Raw genomic sequence first — 26325 nt, 5'->3', positions numbered from 1 at the left:
AATTCAGTGGCTCAGACACTGGATTTTTCGTCTATACTAATATCGAATCTTGAACTGTGTACAAGAGATGGGTGACTAAAAGCTGACCGGCAATGGAGTCGACTTCATCCATGAAGCCTCTTCCTCAGTCTTGACCTTGTCCACCGAAAAACCATAGAGAAGGGTATGAAAGTTGTTTTGAAAACTGGACTTCACTGTACAGATCTTAAACTGTGTACAAGAGATGAGTGACTAACTCCTGACCAGCAATGGGGTGAGCTTCATCCATGAAGTCTCTTCCTCAGTCTTGATCTGTGATTCTAAGACCTGGTCCACCAGAAAACAAAGAGAAGAGTGTGAAAACTGTTTTGGAAACCGGACTGTCTCGATGTGCTGTACGGATCTTAAACTGTGTACAAGAGAAGGGTGACTAATTGCTGGCCTGAAATGGAGTCTCTTCTTCAGTCTTGCTCTAGGATGCTAAAACGTGGTTCACCGAAAAACAAAGAGAAGAGTGTGAACGCTGTTTGGAAACTGGACTGTCTTGCTGTGCTGTACGGGTATTAAACTGTGTACAACAGATGGGCGACTAATAGTTGACCCGAAATGAAGTCGGCTTCACCTGCAAAGTCTCTTCCTTAGTCTTGATCTAGGATGCTAAGACGTGGTCCACCAAAAAACAAATAGAAGAGTGTGAAAACTCTTTCGGAAACTGGACTGTCTTGTTGCGATGAACGGAACTTTAATGGTGTACAAGAGATATGCGGTTATTCGCTGATTCGCACGGGAGTCATTGTAACTTATTAAGCATCTTCCTGTATTATACTGGATGTGTGTGGTGGTTAAGGAAATTCGTGTAACATGAAAATTACTTTCTTTTCACGGAATAGGCTTGTGTATAGCAAGTGAGGCTCTTTCTGTAAATATCATGATAAATGAGAAATTTGGATAATATTATGGGTCGAAAACCTACTCGACCGTGATCACTGTTTACAAAACGGAGTATTTTTTTACAAGAAAGGTTAAGGATGTCTGTGTCTGTGGTAAATGTATATATGTACGCATGCACGTTCGTGTTTTATCTTCAAGTATTGAGTCTTTGGCAAGAAATGCTCGAATTAGTCCTTTGATGCTATCTCATTCTCCCTTGCAGAGGTAGTGAGGAATGACAATTTGAAGCAAGAGACCACGGAAAATTTTCAACCTTGGAGAGAAACAAAAAATTGGGGGTCCAACCGCATGTTAAAAAGGCCAAAGAGACCAGCATACTTAATGTTCTGGTAAGTGGTATAGTTGTACGGAAGATTGTAATTTTCAAATGAAGCCATCTGTAATTATGTTAAAGAAAGTGAGTAATTTGTTTATTTCTCTATATTTCGCAGGCGTTAACACCTAACAAGCAACCAAAAATTTTAACTTCAAAAGGAAGTGTAAATTTGGAGTATAAGAACCCCCGCCGACTTCTTCTTTGTGGTTCACTTCAGTACGGAAGGATACCATATGAAGCTCTCTCTATCTTACTTTAAGATTTCATGATGAATGACGATCTCAAGCAAGTGACCAAGGAAAAAAGTGTAAACCTTCTTACTCTAAGATTTCATGATGAATGACCATGTTAAGCAAGTGACTAAGGAAAAATATGTCAACCTTGGAAGGAACGAAAAATCGGAGTCGATCCGCAACCGTCCCCTGCCACACCCACCTCTCTCATAGACAGTTATTTTGGGAGTAATCCTCCACAAATTTCCTTGACTGCAGTTCAATTTGTAAACAGCCTTAACAACCCAAACATCAAGCAAGTGTTTAACTAGTCATAAATTACTCTGACGCTTGGTTAAAGGGAGGTTAGCTTCTATGAGGAAAACATACATAATGAAATATGTTACTTCATGATAGTAATGTTAGGAAAAATTCTTGATATTTTGCTAGAAAGCTGTTTTGCTCATTGCAGACGACAAGAAGGAGCTGGAAGGCATCAAGAAAAGCAATAGTGAACTGTCTGAGAAAATGACGGAAAATAATAGACAGTATCTTAAGCTCCAGGTGAATACCTTGTACGTTACTCAACCATTTAGAACTGCTGCATGGTTATGTGAGAAACGATCTCTATCGGATTGATGGATTTTATGTCACAGTATGAGGCTACTCGACGATAGGAAGGAAGAGCATATGCTGGTTTTATGTAAAAGACTCCTTTTTCTCTCGCGTTTTGAGTCTATTTAATCACACCCGCACGTAGTTCTGCTTTCTCTTTCTCTTGGTTTTTAAAGAGCCACTGCTACTGACCCCTGATTTCCGGTCTAACAACACGGAGGATTTTACGAAAAAGATCTGTGAAAGTAACGTAAATCTGTGCTTGTGTTCTGTGAAGTCCGTCAGTGCAAATGATGCATGCACAACCTAATGTAAGATATCCTTTCTGTTAAGTCACGAACGTACACCACTTTGCTATCGTGCAATGTTGATGTTGTCCAACATAAAGTATTTTTTTTACATTAACAGGGAATGTATGACTCACTAAGAAGGTAAGAACAGAAATGTGTTTTTTAAAGCATTGTGCAACTTCTTTGTAATTATTGACCCCTTGAACATTTTCACCGTAATTTGTTATGCCTCACACCTCACAGCTACTAAGACTGATGGAAAAAAGGAATGAAGATTTCAGTTACAAAAGTACGCTGCGTTGTAGCTTTTGGCAAACTGATATATTCATGACGTAGAAATAATTCGTGATGGGTAGCTTTTGTTTTTAAACAAAAATTTACTCACTGAAGCTCGCCTCGCTATTATTTTAACGCAGATAATACTACGCGTAGCAAAAGATTGGATTGTCTCACATGATCACCTTTAACCACTGTAAGATATAAGCGTGTTTTTCATCTACAGAAAAACGATAACGCCATCGTGAAGAAAGGTTTCTGGAATCTCGCCGTTTGGGAGGAGAAGTGAGTCACCTATCTGAGATTTCAATCGGGACAGGTGGAGGTAAAATAAACGTAGCAAAAAACTGTTTATGCACTCCTCAAGAATTTGAGAGCGAGGAAAATTTTTCTTTCTCGATTGGGTTGTAGCCGATAGCTCACCCCATCTAAGGTAATCCGGATTCTGGAATCCAGGAAATTTTTGCTTGTGGAATCCGAAATACTGGGCTCTGGAATCCAGAATCCAGCTTTTGGAATCCAGGATCCCGCTAAAAAGGGAATCCAGAATCCACTTGCTGAAAATACATTTCAAATCGTATTAATGGCTTTCACCCGCATCCATGCAGCCACTGTACAGTGCAGTTCACTCACGTGGTCAATCGGTGCTCAAATTTAGAAAGTGTTTATATGGCAAAAGCGTTCAAATCCCACAGGGTTTGTTTGGAACATCAATATGGCCGCTATTTGATTGTTTTGGAACACCTCTAAATAATGATGTGGCCGCTATGACGTCCTGTAAATATTAACTTACTGGTTGTCATAACAACAGTTAGAAGGTGACCATGTAAAAGATACGCTTTAGTTTTCCTATAAATCGAGGAATTTGTAAATATCTGGGAAAATAATCTAACTGTTGACAACTTGGATGCTTTGCTTTTGCCTGCTTTCCCCGCCGGTTTTTTAAGCAAATGGGGCGCACGGCAAGCTTTGGCACCCAGGGTCGAGGTATCGACCTTAATACTTAATACTTAATACTCTTCATTTTCGACTCTTTCGAACTTTCTGGCACTTCTGATTCGCGATTGAAATAAAAAATAAATATCAATTTTCCTTAAATCATAATGAGAGCATCAAAAAGTAATATTCTCCTGATGGCCGTGGAAGCATAGTTGTAATGAGAAGCCAGACGAAAGCTTGGAACTGTCAAAACTGCACCAGTCACTCAGAGTACGTGGAGGGACACAAGCCGCAGTATTACAGAAAATTTCCAGTGTCTTTTTCAGTTGATATATCATTTGTTTATTCGATTTTCTCTCTCCCTAAATCTCAATACTTTAATCATAATCTATGGAGAAGCACCAGAAAAAGCAAAAGGCGGAGAGGGAAAGGTAGGTGTCATATTGTAATGATTCAATTGATTCTTTGTTCCATTTTGAACTAACTTAACCTCTGGTGAAACTTACCGAAAATTACTGAAAATGCATCTTCAGGAGCCCAAGAAACCGAAGAAAGAAAGACTAAAAAGAAAAATACACGAGTTCAAGATCGTCGAGGTTTTAGGATTTTTGTGTATTATGAAACACTTTTGAATTTTTTTCGGGGTTGCAACGAGCAAACAGGAACGACAGGGGTTTTGATTACGAACTATGGTCAATAATAACTGTTTCAATGTAGTAAAATTCGGAAGTTTAAAACAAGTTGGAAGACTCGAAAAAACGCTTTGCTAAACTTGAGAATACCTGGCCAATTTTTTGCATCTCATGGAACAACAATGTATTATGCCTCGTTAAATGATGAAATGAAACGCAAGATGAAATGAAAATGCAAGATGAAACGCAATAAACGCACAGCATGACTCGCTTGTTAGCAGTGATTTAGGCCTCTAGTCGTTTTGAGATCAGTTACGCTAAAGGTTTGAATAAACTCTGCTCGTTAAATATTTTATTATGCTACCTGGAACTGGTCATGGAAATCGCTTATTTTGCGCGAAATTCCGCTCAAATCGTGATTCACACTTAGCCTTTTAATTTCCAAGATCTGATTGTTAATTCTCTCCTCTGCTACACAATTCCTCGTAAATTAGCTACGAAACTTTAGTGTAATAATAAGATGACAACTTCAACCTGATAATTTTTAGTAGTCCCATGAACCCTTTGCTGAAAAACATATAGATATTATAGGGAGAAGTTACATGTCAGTCTTTTCTGGGAGTTTATTGGTTAAACCATCACTGTTTATGAAAAACTTATTTTATTGCGCTAACTTGCATGTGCTTAGCCATGGCTAACGGCCGGACTTTAGGTTCAAGCATTGAAGCCCGTTGTTAGAGCTCGGTGATCACCCGGCCCAATAAGGTGTGATAATTTTGTAAATCATAAGTACAATAAAACTGTAAGTTTTGGAACTGAAAAATGGACTGGCCTAAGGTGGCGATCAAGGTCTCGCAACGAACGTACACCGAGGTATGTTAACTGTTATTGTTGTAATCGATTTTACAACGTTCGAATGCGGTATAGACAGAACGACACAATAGTTGACTGTTCCAAACTTTAATCTTCTACGATGACGATCCGAACGATTACAGTCACTGCACGATACGATTTTTCTTTTCGATCTGACACTAGACTGCTATTACAAGTGTAAAAGGTCTCGAATGACAACTTAATGTATAACTAAGCGCGAGTAACGCAACATGTAACGAAATATCTCTTTAACAGTTATATTTTAACGACCCGAAAAAAGTTTTTTGAAAACTCAATTAATAACACGTGATGTAGCCTTAACACTATCACTTTCTTTGTTTTTGCAGCCTCCTCGATAAAATCAGAGCGATCGCCCTCTTGAAGGCGGCGATCAAGATCACCGAAAGCAACGACGACGACCAGGTAGATTAATTCGAATTAATTGCTATAAGCGGAACACTATTAAAATGCCATAATATAGAACTTATTTTTTGCTACTCATGACAACGGTTTTCTTTCAAAATTCATTCTAGCATGTATTCTTTCTCAAGGGAACAGGAAGTGAAGAGGAGGGCAAAAGCAGAGAGCAAAAGGCGAGAAGCCGTAATGCGAGAGTTTGTGGGAGAATATGGAAAAGGTGTACGACAGGAAAACGTTCGCTCAAAGACGAAAGAGTTGACTTGCACACTTCCATATGCCATAAGCATGCGTCCCTCTGTCATCACAGCCTCATCGGAAGACTGCCAAGACGTAACAACAGCCTGCCAAATAGAAGATGCTAATGTCGTACTGCAGGGTAGAACTGTGCGGGTGCAAACTTTTTACCACAATAAGGATATCGTTGCTGTGAGATTTCGCCTTTCTGGCTGGCTATTCTCTTACAAGACGTTCAATTAGAAGTAGATGGAGGCAATTTTTTACGAAAGTACAATTTCAGTGGCTGAACGGCGATGTCTGTGATCGGAACTCACCTAACTTCATTCTAACCCGAGTTTTGGGATTCACTGCCGAGGGTTCAAGCATCACTCTAACGTCTGAGGAGGACAATAGGCTCTGCAGGCTTGCTAATGGTGACCCTGATGACGAAGATGTTGGAGATGATGAGGATCAAACTCCAGAGGATTAGAGAGCAGCTAAGGAGAGTGAAAGGGAAGTGTCGCTTCCAAGATTAGCAGGAGTGAGCTTATCAGGGCGACGGACCATACTTTTCCAATTATGATAAACTTTGAACAAAGTTGTATATGGATATTTATGGGAACCAGGAAAGGTCTATTTATAGGTCGAATGTTCGGCTTTTAAACGTAAACCGCTTTCTTTGATATTTGGCACTTGGAATAACAAATTTAAGATTTCATAAGGCATCATACCTCGGTGTGACTAAGATAAGATATTACCAGATTTTAAGGTCAAACAACATTTTCTAAAAAAAAAATAGCGGCGGGCCATCTGAAACCTTATAGAGTCATTGCTTTGAAGGATTCATAGCCGACGTAATGCGACATGACTTGGCTAACCTTTTAAAGAAAAAAGGAAGTATAGAAAAGAGAATCGGTTATTCTTCAAAAATTACCGTGTAAATGAAGATCTTTCGCGATTTTTCAAAGGTTTAAGTATAATTAAATTGGTTCAACACCGTTTTATGCGCAATCTCGTCGAACATCATCGCCAATTACATCTAGGAAAATAAGCTTACAGTACAGTCCTTGTAAAATTTTATTTTGATTATCGATTTTCTTAATCGACTTAAAAGCCCCTTGCATGACCGCCCCAACCGCTCTCCTCAGAACAATGTTGAACTCCAGCCAAGAGTCTGAACAGGAATAGGCCATCATTTATATTAGGGGGTAGGGAGGGGGTTGTGAACACATCTGAAAACTGTTGCCACTGATTGTTAGCCTTATACATCTACTTCAGTAGGTGACGTTTATCTTTAATCTCAATTACAACCTTTTTCCGCGTCAGAGGTGCAAATTATATGTCATTGTACAAAAACAACTTGAATAAAATAAAAAAAAAATAACTTGTAAATGAACATGATGTTTTTATCGTTATGTTATGAGTATTGGTATTCACGGTTATTAATACACTATTGTAATTATTTTTCGTTTGCACGATAGGAGAATTTCATGTCTTCGATCCACCAGTTCCGGTGTCAGCTCGTGTGTCAACTCCAAGCCATGGGCCGCTGAATGATGCCGATTCAGCTTCTCGAAAATTCACCCTTGATTTTATAGGGATCCCTGGAATCAGCAAACGACTGGGACAGAAAGGAGCACATAAGGAATAGCTGGATTTCTACGTGACACTTTTGATACCCGATTATTGGTGTTGGAGCTAAGAGTGATATTTTACATTTATGTGGCTAATATTTTCGACTCGTGCCTGTCGTAAAATAGAAGAAAAATACCCAGACTTTTTGTAAGCAAGTCTCTCTTTTTTCGGTCATGGTAAGCAGTCAAATAAAAATGTTTCTTGGTTAATCATGGAAAATTCTTGTTTGCTGCAAAGGACCAAACTTTCGTAAAATTTCGATCATTGCCAAAGAAAAAGCGTCCTTAAAATGTGCGAAAACCGATAAACAGCAAAAGTTTGTGTTCGACGTCATTTTGTAATAACGACGCATTTTGTGATAACGGTTGCGGCATTTTGTAATAGGTATTGCAGCATTTTGAAGACGAGCTACGCATTTTGAAGTAATATCTGCAATATTCTGTATTAATCGTCGGTCGAAGCAATTTGTAACAACATCTTGATGAAATGCAAATTCTAATAATCTTAACTTTGCCACAAAATACTTAGCAAAAATAATGTTAAAGGTTATCGTCGAATATAGCACTTTGTTTGTGCGAGATATCTCTGATATATTTGCGATATCTCGGAACAGCCGTTGAAGTGTTTCCTGAACTCATCACCGACTTGTAGATTTCATTGGGGGACATTTGAAACTTTTGGTCAAAGGTAAGGCGACCCTTGCAAAATCTTCGTTTTTCAGACGTCACTCAAACACCGTCACTCCCATTTTCTTGTTAGTTAGACCGGCAGAGTCTTGTTTGCTGCGTTCTTATATGCATCAGCTTTCTGCGAGAGGTGTCTTGTGATCAGTTCTACAAAAAGTACGAAAGGTAAGACATTTTATTGTCGTTGTTTTGTGTCACTTGCCACAAGGTTATGAGGTGTGATGGGTGAAATCTAGTCGGGTGGATAGATGTAAGAAAACTGTTTTTAATATTTTTTTCCTAATTTGATCTATCAAAATAACGATCAAGGTTGCAAGCTTTTTCAAAAAGTAATTTCATTAGCACGCTGGAGGCTAAAACACTCTACTTTTGAATAGAATGAGATACTACTCTGTGGGATTATGCACAGGCATGCGTTTTTTAGTTGACTTCTTATACTTGCAAGGAGATCGTCAGAGTAAGTCAGTATACATTTCCATCGACACTGTAGTTATTCGAAAATCTATTCCCAAAAAAATTTCTTTTTATAACTGAATTTGGACCTATTGGCAAAGCTTCCTCTACCTTCCGACTCTGCTTGCCCAATATTACGTTATGGCATACATTTCTGGGATTTCATCTTATTCTAAACGCCAGTTATAACTGTCATGCTCTAGAGAACGTGCCGAGACAAAACTAGGTCGTGTTTATTACTTCAGTATCTCTATGACCTTGGAATGAAATTACTGCTGACTAAGCCGGCCTTTGGATAGTCAATTAGTAACTTGTTCGTTAGCAAATTAGTATAGATTTATTTTTTTTATTGATGATAAAATGAATTCTATATGCTATTCACTGTCGCGAATAATGAATTGCAGTACAGATGGCTCTGAAATTGCGTCCGTTATTTTTGACCTCGTAATTCTCAGAATTCAAGATGTTTTTAAGTGTTTTTGTTAAATCAACCAATCAGTTTTGTTTTCTTTATTCAACACTCACTTTAAATAATTTTCCACTCGGAAAATTAACGGTGACAATTGAAATAAGTATGATTTAATTTTTCGTACTTGACTTTCATCAGGAGTTACCAGGTGTCGATGTATCGTAATATAAATATGTCATTAAATTAACCGAACAGTGATAGTTTTCGTGCGCTCAAGGACAGGCAAGGTGATTATGTTAATCTGCGTTTCCGATGTTGAAATTTTCGTTGGATAATCCTTGGCTGCGGATATGTATCGCAACAAAATAAATATGCGTTATTGACCGAGCGAAAGGTCAGGGTGCTTTGCAGTGAACGGCGGATTATTTATTTTGGTTACTTTCAAGACGTACGGTGCGATCTCACTGTTAAAAAAATAGCAGAAAATTGGCGAAAGCCATGAACTATTTGCGACATTTTTGCAAGTTTATTTTCATCGCGGGTAATCAATGAGGAGCATGTCACCTTTTCGAGTTCGAGTAAAAGACAGGCAAAGACTGAGTGTAGGAAACAGACCAGTAGACCAACAACTTTTTTACCGGCTGATGTTGAAACTTATTAAATTTTTTTTGGTGATCCTAATCAAAAATTTCGCACTAATGTCTTCCGGTTAGAGTTTGGCGTTCATTGTTCCCCTGAGCATCATACCTTGTTTGAAAGCCTTGAAACTGTGTACGGAGAGGAACTTTGTCATTATAATGAAGAAGAGTTGATTTTGTCATGATAGTGCCGTTTTTGTCGTTTTAAAATGTGAGCAAATGAATTATTGGAAGAAAAGATAACTCTACTAAATATTTTTAATGCAAAAAAATGTCCGATGTGCATGTTTGTACAGGCACGCCATTACGGAAATCTTGACATCGCTAATTAGTGATAACACATTATTGTTTAAGTGTAGCCTTGTTTCTGAGGTATTTCAAAATCGTCTCCTAAAATTTATCATTAATGTATTTTAGAACCAATCAGCTGCGACTTCACATAGTTGTGCCTGAAAGAATGTATTCTGACATGATGGCTGAGCGTGGTTTACGAACAGTAGTGATTTTTGCCCTGCTGTCTATCTGTCAAGGTGAGTGTGAATAGGGGAGGGGTGGGTGGTGCGCAGTTGCTCAGATATTGACTTTGATCCGGAAATTATATATTCTCTGTCGCTTTTCAGAAAGGCTTATCCAAGGTGGCTCACATTAATTCATTATTAATTGTATCCTCTACACTTTCTCGATTCTCTCCTCAGGAATGGTGTCCAAAAATGCCCAATCAGGCTTACATACTCGTTGTGCTTTAGAGAAAAATCCTTATTTTAGGCTTTACACGCCTGTGATTCCAAAACGAGATCAATTGCCCCCTTTCTTATTACGATTCAGTCAAAATATCAAGTTTTTTTCTCAAAACTTTACAAACAAAAATCACATTTGATTTAGCACCGCCTTTATCTTCATTGCCTTCTTTTTCAATGACATGTTCACTTACTCTGTTGCAACAGTTTATCAAGATTTCAAGACTCCAAGATTGAACGAAAGGGTTCACAAGACTAAATTTTATTCTTACGAAAGTTTATACGAACCAATTCTCACAAAGCAGAAACTGAGCTGATCTTAATGAAAGAGAAAACAAAGTGATCCTAATGAAAGAGAAAACGAAGTGACCTTAACGAGAGCGAAATCGAATTTTAACCTTTAAGTATTTAGGAGGCTATGTCTGTCATGTTCAAGTAGATTTTTGTCGCAAATGTTCAAGAAATATTTCCACAGTAACAGACACCTCTTCGTTAGTCCTTTTTTTCACAATTAATATTTATTTTATGCTTTTTCGACGTGCAGGTTTGGAAAGTTGTACTGAGCCGTGTCTCATATACACTGTTAGGAACAGAATTGACGCCATTGAGTTAGCTTCTTCCAGAGTGGTTAACCTGTTATCCAATCTTACATCCCCCGTCAATCTCGATGTCCATGTAAGCGAAAGAACATTATACTGGAGCGACGACAGCCATCGTGCCATCAAACGTACGAACATGTCCAGTGGTGTCACGAAGGACATTATTACAGAAGACCATGGATATGTCGGTGACCTTGCCGTAGAATGGGAAAGTCGCCTACTATACTGGACAGATACGTCCTACCGCAGGATTGAAGTTGCCTCGTTAGACGGCACCAAAAGGAAGGTGCTCCTCACCGATTCCTCGAGCTATCCGCTTGGAATAGCGGTGCACCCAAAGAAAGGGTGGGTAAAAAGTGTAAAATGGTCGCATTGAGCCGACTTAGTTTGAGTCTTTCAAAGAATGTGAATGTAACAAAGTATCTTTTTGCATTGAAATGGTTTTCTAAAGAGGGACTTGAGAATGAAATAAATTAACCGTTTTCTAGAGAAAATGATGGGAAATTGTTTTCTCTTGCCGTCATGGGAACTATACTTGCATCGCTATCTCTGGAAACGTTCTCAGGGAATTATTTAAACGTATAACAGCTCTAGTATTAGAAATTAAGAACAGCAATCGAGAATGGTCATTTTTAATTGCAACGCCATCCTTGAAGCCCTTATTTGTAACCTGCGATGGGGTGTTCCTTAATTTTTAATTTTGCTGGGAAGGCGAAGCACCAGCAAAAAGAACGAACGATCTAGGAGAAACCCTATTTCTTTCTTTTTTTCAGATGGATGTTTTGGACAGACGCGGGGCAAACTACCAAGATTGAACGAGCAAACCTGGCTGGCTTTGAGCGAACTGTCCTAGTCGATCTCAACAATTCATCTCAGTTCTGGCCAAGTAGTATTGGCGTAGACTATACAAACGATCGCATCATTTGGGTTGATAGCTGGACTGGTGCAGTCGATTCGGCTGACTTGCAAGGGCAAAATAGACGAATGGTGGCATCTCAAGTTACCATGTATCCGTATGACTTCATTCTCTATGGTGACACGCTTTACTGGGTGGACGATACTATCGAGATGCTTAACTGGACAACTGGCGATTACTTAGGAAACTTCAGTGCTGTGATTTCCGGTGGTGTTTATGGTCTCGGTCTATTCGATAAATCAAGACAACCAGCGTCAGCAGGTAATAAAGGTTAAGTTAAGCCTTTCAGTTTCCCATGAACATAGTCTTGTTTCAAGTAATCGTCTATTGGCTTGACCATGATGTCTTTTTTGTCATCAAACTCTCGCTTGATGTACCACGAGGGAATCGTACAGGCAAGTTTGGAATAGGATTCTACGTCTCTTGGTCAAGCTTAAAGATATGGCAACCAAAAAAGAAAATATGTTTATGTAATGCTTTTAATGATTATTACGTGAAAACTCAAGAATACAGTTAATATTGATACTCAGAAAAGGAAGCAAATTTGGGTTTTTTCGTGGTTTCTCTTCGGGATAACAAGAGCCATATTCTCTTCCTGCAATTAGTATTGAACAAAGCCGGACATCTATATTTTTAAATGAGAAATCCTGTTATTTCACAACTGCAATTCAGTTTCAGCTACAATGCAATTGAATCTTTTTGAAATTTGAAATTCACTTAGAAGGTTCTCTTCCTTTTAGAAAATCAGCTTTGTAAGGTAGACAACGGAGGCTGTAGTTACTTGTGCCTTTTGACACCCAACGGATCTCTTTGCGCCTGCCCTGATGGCATTCCTTTCCCAAAAGATGGTAAACGCTGCCTTGCAGGTAAGAATTTTCTTTTTCTGCCAGGGGATATTTTAATGATGGTCATTGCCATACGTTTACTGGTTGCTGATTCTGATTTGAATGTCCAAATAAAAACTTTATGAAGCCTAAACTGAAAACAGGGTTAAATAACGACAGCGAGGAGACCGTTTTAATTAGGGAAGGTCAGATCGATCAATGCCGTTCATTGAAAAGCGAATGCCGCCCACTTACAGTTAAAAATTTAATTTTGGTGACCATTTCCTGATTTTCTGATTGTTACTAGCGAAATAAATCGATTTTGTAATAAATTGACCATATCAGCGCTTTTTAAAAAGAATAATGAAAACAAATTAAGGCTGATTGATGTTACTAGCATGAGCTATCTTGGGAAAAGGCTGCTGCTTATAGCGATGTAACAAAGGTGAGTGCCGCATAAAAACGACTGTAAAGAAAGCAAAGAACTCAGCTAAAAGAGGTTAGGAGTAAATCAAAACGTCCCCAAGACTCTGAATATCTCATTGATCTATGAACAATGTCTGGAATACTTTAAATGTCACGTAGAATCTAATACCCTGTTCTCCACTACCTGGAAATTAAAAAAGGACTTTTCCGTTAAAATTCTTCTCATCTCAGTTTCAGAGATTACATCATTTCTTCTCTTTGCTGAGGGATCAAACCTGAGACAAATGGCTTTGAACGCTACAACGTCACGAAGAATTCCCCTCAAAGTACCTGCATCAGAACCCATTGCGCTGGATTTTGACTTTTTGGAAGAAAAAGTCTACTGGACAGACATAACACTAAGAACAATCTCTCGAGCGTATCTTAATGGATCATCTCAGGAGACCGTGGTCAGAGGTGGGCTCAACAACCCATATGGACTTGCGGTAGATCCGTTTGGTCGGAATATTTACTGGACAGACAGCACAGAGCAAGTAATTGAAATAGCATCCACAGATGGACTCTACAGACGAGTACTCATTAAAGATAATTTGCAAGATCCAAGGGATATTATCTTAGACGTCACTCGAGGGTATACAAATGTATCTCATTCTTTATGTGATTGTTTTAAAGATTATTCCAGTCAGTTTGTGTAAAGCTTTTAGTTTCGTGCGCCAAAAATCAGTAAATTCGTGAATTCGTTAGACAAAATTCGATAGAAGAGTTGTTTGTCATTGAAAGTTATATCTGGTTATGTGCAAAATGATTTGCCAGTTGCGGCGAATGATGTCAGATGTGATTGTTTCTTTGCGAGCCATATCACCAGTGGTATCTTAATTTCATCAAGAAACGACATCGATGCAAAATGACTTTCAGCAGGAATATTATTTTTTTCATTTTTTTTTTTTTTTTTGTTTCGATAAGTTTTTTCCAATTTTTGTTTTTATTTTACTTCTGCTTTTTTTTCTTGCTTTTCATCACCAATAGGTACATGTATTGGACGGACTGGGGATGGGACGAGAGGATTGAGCGAGCAGATATGGATGGCACAAATAGAAGAGTGATTACTCGTTATGGGCTGCTTTATCCTAACGGCCTGACTCTGGATGTTTCTAGGAATTGGCTCTATTGGATCGATACTTCTTATGGAAAATTGGAAGTGTACGAGTTTCCATCTAACACAAGGAGAACCATAATCCCCGCATATAGGGAACCATTTCTTACTTCTCCATTGGGGCTAACACTCTATGGGAGTAATTTCTTTTGGACTGACACACATCTTGATGGAATATATCGAGCGGAACGTAACACTGGAGGAAACGCTTCAAAAGTCCTATCTACGTCTTCTCAACCAGCTTTGATTCATGCGTATGACAGGAACATGAATATCACTCCAGGTATAATTCAACCTCGATTATCATATTTATAGAATAGAAGTAGTGCGTAAAACATACAACCGAAGGCTCGTATTTCATTAATTGCGGTACACAACCAAGCCGATAAGATCTGGTTATCTCGTGATATGCAAAATGGTATTTTGCATGCGCGACAAACTGTATTATCGGTATAACACGAGATACTATTTGAGCACAAGTCTAGGTGAAACTTATTCTATCGCATGTTAGTTGCTTATGAAGTTGGACGGTTTTTCTTGGTCCACACTACTTATCGTGACATGCATTTAAAGTAAAGTGGTTTTGCCCTTTGGTCACATGTTTGTAATATGGGCCTTTCTGCAAATATTTGCTGTACATTAATGTATTTGGTTTGTGCATTAAGAAGAACGGTTGCTTTCGTGCTAGTCGCTCTACTCTCTCTTAATGCAACACCAGAGATCCAACCAGTAAAAAGCAGCCGTTCACGGTTGCATATTTGCTTTCAGTTCCCATTTATTACCATTACCATTATCATTATCATCATCATCATCATCATCATCATCATCATCATCATCATCATCATCATCATCATCATCTTCATCTTCATCTTCATCTTCATCTTCATCATCATCATTATCATTATCATTATCATTATCATTACCATTATCATTATCATTATCATTATTATTATTGTTATTATTTTTATTAGTTATTGTATTGGCCCTTGCAATTCATTCTTGTTCTGTTTCCATTTTAATTCTTGGCAACTTGTGTAAAATATTTAGACAAAATGAAGGTGTACTAACCTAACTATGTTATTTTGTAGTAACGGATCAGTGCATGAACCAAAATGGTGGATGCAGTCACTTCTGCTTAGTCTCAACCAGTGGTAAAAAATGTTTGTGTTCTGCGGGGTTTTATCTTCAAGACGACGGAAAAGGTTGTAAAGGTAATAAATCACAACCATACATTACACACCTGAGTTTAACTAAAACAGAATGGCGTGTCTTGGAAATATTTCAATTTCTCTTTCTCAACAAGCACTATTATCTCCTTGTGTTTATGACACAACTTTTCCCGTAGACTGGTAACGAGTTAATTAAAAATAATTAATTTTTTCATTGTTTTTTAGATTTACTGTTTATAATACGAAACATATTTTTCAGCGGTAATTATCAATATCCACGTTCTCTTTCAAAACCGTTCAGAGGCAAAGTTCAAAAAACGGAATAAATTGATGAGAAGGAAAGAAGTGACTTAGACTTATTTTGTTGAGCGAGTAACGAATAATAATGTTTCTGCTCGTGCGCAACTGGTTTAAACGCATGATGTGACCTAATATGCCCCTGCTAAAACTCAGGGATATGTGGAGGATATTGCCCAAGTGATATTCCTCAATTTTTAAACCCTGCGTCCACTACGATAAGTCTCCGTTTTAAATTTAAAATAAGAAGAGGAATCGTTTTGTCGTTCCCCATTTCCCATTTCTCATTTCCCATTTTTCATTTCCCATTTCCCATTCCTCATTTCCCATTTCCCTTTCTACGTTTTACATTTTCCATTTTCCATTTCCCATTTCCCATTCCCCATTCTTCATTTTCCATTTCCCATTTTTCATTTCCCATTCTCCATTTTCCATTTCCCATTTCCCATTCCCCATTCCCCGTTCCCCGTTCTTCATTTTAGTAATGTCCCAGTAAATCAGCCATCTTTTAGTAACGTCTCAGTAAATCAGCCATCTTTCGTGTTCAAAATTGAATCATTTTTTCTCAAGTGACACAGGATACTAATATGAAGCAGGTTTTACATTTTGCATCTGTTTTCATTCAATCCTTTAAATTACTAGTTGCCACTGCCTATAATTGTTTTTGGAAAGGCGGTGACTCCTTCCAGAAAAAGAAAGGCCTTTCAGGCGTCAGTGATCTTAAAAGTAGACTTCCTTATCGCAGTGTGCAAACATTGTAATACGTATAAATGTTTTCCTACAGCTCAAAGAGAGATCCTGCTTTATGCAGATGATTCGTATAACAAGATAGTGAGGGTTTCTCCGCACGACTCTGGATCACGTGATCGATTGCTGTTTTCAAACACCTATCGTCCTTTCGCACTGGACTATGATCAAGTAGAAGACAGACTGTATTGGACAGATGGTCCATACAAAAATATGGGAAAGATCTCCCGCGCATTTCTTAATGGTTCTTCCCAAGAGACCATAATTTATGAGAACTTGTACACCACGTACGGACTAGCAGTGGACAGTATTGGAAGAAATCTTTACTGGACCAATGCAGGAAAAAGTATGTTGGAAGTTTCTAAACTGGACGGTTCTCGTCGGATATCTCTCATGACTCATAACATAGATCAACCCATGGACATTATTCTGGATATATATAGGAGGTTAGTTGTCGTTAACAGATGGATTAGTATTCAAGTTAAATAGGCAAGGGGATGGACAGATTCTGAAGTTAAAACGGTCATAGGCGTTCAATAGTTTCAGCGCTCCAAGCTGCGACCGTTTTGGTCGCCGTGGCGAATGAAAAATTTTTATAAGCGACTACAATTTTCAACAGCGCTCAGTTAGATTGCGAGTTTACATACGGTAATAAAAATCAAACACAGCTAACACTTGTATAAGTTTCGATTTCAAACAGAAAAAAACAGGAATGATGAAAAATATAACCTGGCATAACTGTTAAAATTCATACTAATCATGACGGTGTCAGAGCGACTTAAGGTCTATCGCGGCTAGCTAATCATGGCGATCTTCGGTCATCGCAGTAGAGCAAGCCTCAGGAACTAAATCGACTACCCTTCGAGTGAAAAAATAAGAGCTTGCCCTGATTGCCTTTCCGATGCGTTGAGTGGAAGACCAGATCAGTCACTGCAACCGAGTTTTACGGCGCTGTCATTCCAAGCGATCTTCATTTCTTAGTGAATTCGGCTGTTGTTCATTCATAATACACTAAAAAACCTTCAACAGTCTTTTTTCTACTTGTCATGTGAAATAACTTGCGTATTTTTGTGAGCCACAATTGGGCCGAATTTCACTGAACATTTCACTTTCAGATCCTGTATTAGAAACTAAAAACCTTCAGGCAAAAGTGTTAAATTCGACATGCCGAGCTATTTTAGTTTGTAAACTATTGCAGAATATGAACTTTTTTGGTTTTTGAACTTTGATGGTTTGACATTTTTGACAGCTTTAGTCTTGTACAACCAATCAGATTATTTGAACCATTCTTACAGGGATTCTGATTAGCTTATTGTAGCGTGCTTTATGGGAGTATAGAGCATGCTGACGACACTGTTGTTCGCTTTGGAAATAAGATTTGCTTTGAAAATTGGAAGTAATTCTTGGGGAATTTAACGGATTCTTTATTATAAAATAAATAGAGAAGCCTTGACTGTGCTTAGGAAGAAGTGTAGGGGGAAACACGAGACGTAGTCGAGTGTTTCTCCCCACTTCTTGAGTGCTCTGGGCCGCTTCCTAAGTGCTTTTCAACAGAACAGAGCACAGTCAAGGCTTCTCTATTTGTTTACTAGAGTGGGTTAGCAAGAGGACGGGAACGTCATTTCAGAACGGCGCGCGCAGCAAAAATGTCGATAAGAAACTGGGTCGAGAACGCCGTCGCGTTGTGTTGAAAAGCGATTTTGCAGTCGTTGCAGCGAGAATCCTCACCTCGGCTCTTTAAAGATCACCATCACCTTTGAATTTTCGGTTTTATAGACCACTCTAAGGACAACGAAATTATCTTCTTTGAGAGTTATGTAGCAAGCGCAAACAGAGGATAGTTTGAAACTATCCCATTCCAGTTTAGTCTCGAGTCTGCTGATTCATATATCAAATAGGTTTTTTTCTATGATTTGTATCGCTGTCATTTCGTTTCGTGCTGCTAGATTTTAGCACCACTCGTTTTCCTTCATAATTTTGTAGAGGATAATTTGGAAATCGTCGTCGTTTTTCCCCTTGTTTACTGAATATTCTTCTCAATTATGACAGTTAATTTCTTTTGAGCACCACCTTCCTAGAGTTGAAATGCATTTTGAACGGAATTATCAGGAGTTATGGCGAAACCATGTAGAAATCAGGCGACCCAATGATGGAGTTGATTACGATGAGTTCCTATTTATCTGTGAAAGAATGAAATGAACTCAAACTAGTCACCAACGACCAACGGTTAGACTTTGGAAGAAGACTTCGTTCCTGTTTTTGTTTTGTTTTGTTTTGTTTTTGTTTTTGTTTAATTTAATTTTTTTAACGAGTGAAGTCGTTCAAGACTGAATCAAATTAATATATTTTGAAAGCCGTGCCGAAATCAAGTTGATTGTCATTTCATTTCGAAGCGAGAGCATGACTTTCTTGTCTTAGTTTTCACCGGCGCTGATCAAAAATTTCAAACATGAAAAAGTGCATACCTGAGCTATTCTCGATCTTTTTTCATCTCTGACTTTCAATTCGCAGGAAAGTTTTCAATCACGATAGAAACGACAATAACAACAAATAACACTGAATAATACAGTAGGTAAGCGTCGTGATATTTCATTTTGATAAACTTCAACATGAAGCAAGTTAAATTTATTGATGAATTGATTCATGATATAATTAACAGCGTTCCATTCTCAGAGTTTTTATACAGGATTAAAGAAATGTATTAAAGAACAGCCCTTTCGCTGTTCTAAGCCTTGCTCAATTACAAGTGTACTGAGCCCTAAAATCTTGGATCCGGCGCTTGCCAACGATTGTGTTTCCGTTCGGGAATTCAGCATAAATGAAGCGGTAAATTTTCCCAAAATACACCGAATAAACCAAGGGAAGGGACCAGGTTATCCTGAAATGAGTTCTGAAATAATTCCAAAAAGCACTATCTCGTTTATGAGCGCAAAATTTATGCAAATCCCAGGCGTTTTGATTGCGACGGGAAAACCAGCGTAATGACGTCCTGAACTTGTTGGGGAAAACGGCAACGCTAACACCGGAAGTCGAAATAGAGTCGTGTCCAGACTATCCGCGCGCTTTCCCGTTCTGAAATGACGTTCCCGTCCTCTTGCTAAATCACTCTACTGTTATTCCACAATTACTTCATTTTAGCAAATTAGGTCATAATATTGCTCGCATTTTCCCTCGCTCCTACCGTGCTCGGAAAAATACAACGCAACTCACAAAATAGTCGCGCGTATTTTATTCTAAGCCGTGGAATGAGGTAGAGAGATTGAATAGCGTGAACTGTTATGCAAAGAGCTTAAGAGTTTTGATTGACAGGTTCGGCATCGAGAACTACTACTTCCTTATGATGGCCCAACCTACGAAATTTCTTATTTCCATATTTAACGAGGGTAAACTTTTCTGAATACAAACAACCCTGAGAGAATGTGTCCTTTTCCCTGAGCAAAAAATATGGTCACAGCATGTTGATTACGACAGATTTCTTAAACCTCTACGCTTTCGATATGATACTCGTTGGCTACTAGCATATCATCTGAATTAGCTGTCGTTCAAAACACGCTTTAACGTCCAACTTTTTAAGTTCCTTTGAGTACAGTGGCGTTTGCAAGAAACCTCTTTCAAATTGACGTATACCTGTAGTCAAGTTATACCCAAGAAATTACGTACAATTGTTTGTTTATTAATAATTATCTTTGATTCTTTTTCATTGAGTCAAAGTTGTCAACAAGTCGCTTACTACTCATGTTTTGCATAACATTTTTGTTTATAGAGTGATGTATTGGACAGACAGGGGCACTAACGCAAAAATCGAAAAGGCTGAAATGACAGGCAGAAAACGTGTCGTTATCGTTAGCTCAGGACTGTATCGGCCAAACGGTCTCACACTTGACAGAAAGAGAAACCGCTTGTATTGGATCGATGCCGGGTACCGAAAAATAGAATATCTGGATATGAATCTAAATAAGAGGGTGGTGCTGCTAAGTTCTTACAGCCTGTATGGTGCCTTTGGTTTGACTCTGCTCGGAGATTACTTGTACTGGACGTCGGGTTGGTATAATCATGGTGTTTATCGAGCCGATAAGGAGACTGGTAGCGGTGTCACCAATTTCATCAGCGGTACTGGATCGCTAAAAGGCATTCGTGGATATAACCTTAGTGAACCCTTTCCAACAGGTGAAAGTAAATTAAATGAGCAATATCGCATTTTGCACACATCTTTAAATACTAGTCCAAATTTTTCATAGTTATATAATTTGGAACTCCAGTTGATCGTTTGCATTGCTCTCCATCATTAGTCCCTATTGTTTGGTTTAGGTCTTTTTTTGTTTGTCCACTCAGCAAACTAGAAGAGTCTTTGAAAGTTTTATTCCGTCGGAAGGCGTTATTCAAATTGTCGCCGCGTTACTCTTGTAAGTTCTTGAGTGATTCCTTCCGAGGTAGAAGGAAGCAAGTTCCCATACATGCTCTTAAGTGTTACGAGGACTTACAACTTGCAAAGCAGACCGTCGGGAAATTTTTTAGTGGGCGGTTCTATTGCGCATGAGCCAATTGAAAAATCAAGGCGCGGTCTCAGAGGAGTACAAATTAAAGGCCATACGGTTCGCTACCGTTTCTCGCACGTTAATTTCTTGTAATTGAAGGTGGTTTTCCCATTATGAGTATATAGCTAACTTTCATCATTTTACTCATATCATCCCTTTTTCGTGTTCTCTACATTTACACACGCTCAACGTGGTTGTGAGATTGAGTTAAGAAACTCTAACTAAGTACAGTGGCACTGCCTATCTATAAGTGCTCTGTGAATAATCCAGTTTACACCATTTTCGAAAAGTGCATGTAATTTCTCTAATTGTCTGACCTCTAGCACATTTTTGACCCACATAGCTTATATTTTTGTTGCGAAAATTTATCGTATTGGTAGTTAAAGCCTGCATTTGTTGGAACGCGCCTCAAAGAATTCATGTCGATGAGGTCACTAGTGTACCTGAGACACTAACTATTTCCACTTTTTACGTGAGTGCATATGGAATCTTAATGGCCCAACCATAAGGGTGAATCATGTCTTTAGAACCTAGGCGTACACCCATCATTGAAATATTATGCGATGAAGGACCGAATGGCTGGCTTTAGAACCTTGTGGGCTATCATTAAGGTCCCAAAGAATGGCTCCACGATCCTGAAAACTTCTTTTCAAAATCCAGATCGTTTTACCATTAAAACTGGTGTCTGAATGTAGTAAATTAAACGATATCTTTCTTTTAACAGAAGGAAACTCTTCTTGCCTTGGTGATTGCAGTCATATTTGTTTGTTATCTCCTAACGGAAGTACATGCGCATGCCCAGTTCACTTTACCCTTGAAGAAGATGGGAAGACTTGCAAACATGACGGTGATTAAATGCACCACAAACTCCTTAAAGATACAAGAATCCAAATTTTATTTTTATGTCATTTGTATTAAGAGTGTCGTAAAGTTTCAAAAATCAAAATAAACATTTCAATTTCATGCATTTTCATATTTGCAACATAGAGGGCCTCGGCCAATGAAGTGTTTTATCTGAAATAGCACATATGCTAGACTGACGCCTGAAATCGATGCAGGGGTGTTATGCCACAGTGCCTAACATGTTGCAAGGATTGACCAAGCCACTCCCAATAGGATACGTTTTTAGTCCTTGTAATGATTTAAATGCAAAGGGAAAAAGTAGTTATGTATTTGAAAATGGAGATCACATGGTTGACTAAATGGTAAAGCCGGTCCTCCTCAATCCCTTAGCTACTCAAATACAATTTACATTATCAAAAATTAATAAGTAAATTTTTTTTGGCGTTAAAATTTGAATTTTTCAGCGCTTTTGTAAATCTCTTAATATCAGGTCCCTCTTGAACTAGATAGTTTGCTAAACTGTTCTAAGGTTTAATAATTTACGGTTCTTGTTTTTAGCACCTCAGAAGATATTACTTTTCGCTGATGGTCGTCTGAGCCAAATATATACATTATCTCTCGACGAATCGAACACAAGCGCCAAATTGGTACCAATGGCACATATCCATCGTATGTATCGACCTGCGGCACTTGATTTCGACAGTACAGAAGACAGAATATATTGGACGGATACAACCTTGAGTACAATATCTAGGATGTTTATTAATGGATCGTCTTCAGAGACTGTCATTTCCAGAGGAGTTTATTATCCTTATGGGCTGGCGGTTGATCCAGTAGGAAGAAATATTTACTGGACTGATCATTCTCTTAACAAAATTGAAGTTAGCAGAATGAATGGATCAATACGAAAAACCTTGATTACCCGAGACCTAGATAATCCACGAGATATAATCTTGGATATCGACGAAGGGTAAGATTATCTTTAGGTTTGCAGTTTGGCGGGGCGAGGAGGGGGGCGGAAACGCTGGTTATAAAGAATGAATTTGGTCAAAATTAATGAAATTTAAATCCCTAAAACTGCTCAGGAACAGCTTTTTGGAAGTGCTTGTGGATCAAAATTTTGTTTTGTCTGAACTACCAAATCTTAACTTTAGAAATCCTCAAACAGCACTTACCCACAGTAAATTTTCTAGCTAAAGCGCGACTCATCGATCACTTGCATTGTGAATTGTCTCCACCTTTTTCATACTCCTGCCTAATAAAGCTTAGTTTTCTTGCACGTTTCGAATTGGTGCAAAAATTTGTCGTTTTTCATTGATTCATAGTATCACCGTCTTCATCTGTTCTAAGAATGGTTAATGTTGGAATGTGTCATCTCCCAATCAAAGTCTTTTTTTATGTCGAGGGAAATAAGAGCATCTTTTGCATCATTAATAAGATATTAGTTTACTTAAGTTGAGGCTTGTTTTCGACTCCGTCGCGAACTTAGTCTCGTAGGTTTCACAACTTGTAATAATCGATTCCCTCTGTTTTAATTAAATACAGTTTGATGTACTGGTCCGACTGGGGTACCAGCCACAAAATTGAGGTCGCTAGCATGGATGGAAATAATAGAAGCACACTGGTTAAAAGAGGGCTTTACTGGCCTAATGGGTTGACCTTGGATGGTGCTAATAACAAGCTTTATTGGGTAGACGCATGGTTTCATATGTTGGAATACTACGACTTACAGCGTCATACGATTACATCTCTGTTCCGTGACAGATATGTATTATCGAACCCATTTGGTTTGACATTGCTCGAAGATAAAATTTACTGGACCGATTCAAGTTCGGGTGTTGTTTATCAGTCGTCAAAAGACTCTCCGTCAAATGCAACCGTTCTCGTTAGCGGTTTGTCTCAACCATTGGATATACATGCCTATGACAGGAATCAGACTTTTCCAGGTATCAATCAGTCTTGATCATTTCTCAATTTCTCTCTCTCTCTCTCTTACACATCTGTTCGTTTCAATATATATTAATGATATGAAATAACCTCCAGCAGTTACACTATTTAACAAGTTTATAATAATACAACCTCTCGCTATTTCTTTCTTTGTCGACTCCAGATCAGTCGCACCGGGAGACTACCGCTTGACTTTTCATTCCTTAATAATGGAAAAATATACATTCTCCGCGTACGTTTTTGCTAAGTGTCCAATTTTCACGATTATTTTCTATAAATTTTAAACTAACAAATATTTCTTTTGACTCTATTTTTAGACCATCCCTGCTCCTTGTCTTCTGGTGGATGTTCTCATCTCTGCCTTCTGAGACCGAGGGGATACAAATGCGCATGCCCCGACAATCTCGAACTGTGGAAAGATGAGAAAACCTGTATCCCACAGACATACAGTAAGACACATGCCACATTCTAACCAAACTAGTCAAATTCTTAACTCTATAAACTCTCATAATGTAAATAAAACATTTACTACGAGAAGATCCAATTCTTGTATTATCGTAAGAATTGAAGCGATACTCTCGCGTTACCGCGTTACTCTTGCGTTTCAATTTCAATTTCCTATCAGTTACTGCAGTGAATTTAAATGATGATTTTGCCTGTATTCAGTTCGCTGAGCTAACAGCATTGTTCGTTCAGTTTTTCAGAAATTCTTACTGTTTGCTGATGACTGGAATGCCGAAATTTACATTCTCGATTTGGATGAATCCAATTTTTTTGTCAAAGCTCTGCCGATAGGAGCCTTCATGTATCGACCAGTTGCACTTGGAATGGACATTACAGACAATAGAGTGTACTGGACAGACGTCAGCCTAAACAGTATCAGAAGGGCATTCATAAATGGGACATCACCAGAAGTTCTCGTTTCTGTAAATGTGTATAATCCTTATGGACTTGCTGTTGACCCTGTGGGAGGAAACATCTACTGGAGTGACACTTCCACCAAAAGGATCGAAGTCTGCAGAATGGACGGAACCATGAGGAAAGTATTGATCGACAAGGATCTAGACAACCCAAGGGATATAATTCTTGATCTTTCTAAAGGGTAAATATTTTTACCTAGTCATTGTCTCTCACAGGTGATTCCTCTGTAATACACAACGCATCCTGCACTGCGCATCCTGCATTGCGCATAAAATAATTTGGTGAGTAATCGCGCGCATTGTGAGAACATGGTATTTGGTTTTTTTATTCATTGGACGAGGTCACTAGGTACAATGGTCTTTTGTACTCTAATGAGAACGTTAACCTATATTTTTTATCAGATGATCTTGTTGAACCAATTATTTAAGAATCACGTTATTTGTTGTACACTCTACTGCAAAAAAAAATTAGTATATTTAAAAAAGAAGCTTACTACTTTAGTTCTATATTCCCATGCATGCCTTTGGATCATTTTGTTTTTTTCACAGACGAAAGCCTGTCCTGCCCAGGAAATAAAAGGGAAAGAAACAAACTTTGTAACCTTTTTGTTAAGAATAGCAATTTGTTTTCATTATTAGTGGTCTCAAGACAGTTTCAAAAATAGTCTTCTAAACGAGGGTCTCAATGGAGTTAACCATTAGCCGTTAGGCGTAAAATTGACCGATTTAAACCGATAGTCGTGAAAAAAAGTTAACCGTAAACATTTTTCCCTTTTACAATCCGTCATTATGTGTCATTTTGGGCTAACGGCAGCCATGAAATGGCCAAAGTTTTAACCGTTAGGCGTAAACAGTTGGTGTACCCTCAGCTCTTAGCTCTTAGTAGGTAAGTTTCAGCTAACGAGAGTCTGCAGAACGGTATATCAGTGCCAATTTGTTTCAAGAAAAAATTCGCACACCTTTATGTCTAACTAAGAGACTAACCCCAACCAACCTTATAATCCCCTGGTCTCACTTTACTGATGTACCACAAGAGCTGTTTAAGAGATTCCATCACAACCTCTTCTTCTTTCGCCATTAGCCATTATCGTCAAGCGGGAACATTTGCCATAGATACGCGACTTTCTTGATTTTTGCTGCTTTTAAGGTTGATGTACTGGTGTGACCGGAGTACTGTGCCTAAGATTGAAGTTGCTAACATGGACGGAAGCAGTCGGCAAATATTGGTAAAAAGAGGATTATACTGGCCAAATGGTCTCACTTTAGATGAAGCAAATAATCGGCTCTACTGGGTAGACGCATACTTTGACGTCCTTGAATACTATGATTTGGAACGTCACACAATAACAACTTTGATGGAAGATAGTTCTAAATTACCATATCCGTTTGGTTTGACGCTGCTCGAAGATCACTTGTACTGGACGGATCTGAGATTAGATGTTGTAAATCGAGCGGAAAAGAAGACACTTTCAAACATGACAGTTGTTGCCAAGGGCCTTGGTCGACCCATGTATATACATGCTTATGATAGGAATAAACCTCTCCCAGGTAAACAACTTCTAACACCCTAGCTTTATGTCTTTTTTGTCTTCTCCTGAGTCACCTCCTTTAGAGACATTTTGAAGTGACCTCCATAGTGCCGTCAACTTTAGGGAATGGCTATTTTTTTTCA

The 26325-nt window shown here is 38.4% G+C and overlaps 1 protein-coding gene across 2 annotated transcripts in view; it reads left to right on the top strand.

Moving 5' to 3' along the window:
- The window catches only part of LOC149047015 (low-density lipoprotein receptor-related protein 4-like), a 41203-nt gene that overhangs the window by 8552 nt on the left and 6326 nt on the right, over positions 1-26325 (top strand). Inside the window, exons 3-22 of one of the 2 annotated variants that reach the window (XM_089203309.1) lie at positions 1133-1259; positions 1362-2022; positions 2482-2504; positions 2866-5506; positions 5635-8205; positions 9958-10070; positions 10822-11221; positions 11650-12053; positions 12533-12658; positions 13274-13673; positions 14069-14478; positions 15284-15406; positions 16446-16854; positions 20172-20575; positions 21668-21790; positions 22345-22756; positions 23332-23732; positions 24051-24182; positions 24430-24835; positions 25801-26201. In XM_089203309.1, coding sequence (XP_089059435.1) covers positions 9998-10070; positions 10822-11221; positions 11650-12053; positions 12533-12658; positions 13274-13673; positions 14069-14478; positions 15284-15406; positions 16446-16854; positions 20172-20575; positions 21668-21790; positions 22345-22756; positions 23332-23732; positions 24051-24182; positions 24430-24835; positions 25801-26201 — 4624 coding nt within the window. In that variant the 5' untranslated portion in view covers positions 1133-1259; positions 1362-2022; positions 2482-2504; ... (1 more) ...; positions 5635-8205; positions 9958-9997. Of the gene's footprint in view, positions 1-1132; positions 1260-1361; positions 2023-2481; positions 2505-2865; positions 5507-5634; positions 8206-8906; positions 10071-10821; positions 11222-11649; positions 12054-12532; positions 12659-13273; positions 13674-14068; positions 14479-15283; positions 15407-16445; positions 16855-20171; positions 20576-21667; positions 21791-22344; positions 22757-23331; positions 23733-24050; positions 24183-24429; positions 24836-25800; positions 26202-26325 lie in introns of those variants that run through there. The other variant, XM_089203308.1, reaches the window with a different exon arrangement.

The sequence above is a fragment of the Pocillopora damicornis genome, chromosome 4, assembly GCF_964200805.1.
Source record: "Pocillopora damicornis chromosome 4, jaPocDami1.2, whole genome shotgun sequence".
Lineage (NCBI taxonomy): Eukaryota > Metazoa > Cnidaria > Anthozoa > Scleractinia > Pocilloporidae > Pocillopora > Pocillopora damicornis.
This window is presented reverse-complemented; position numbering and strand designations above follow the sequence as displayed.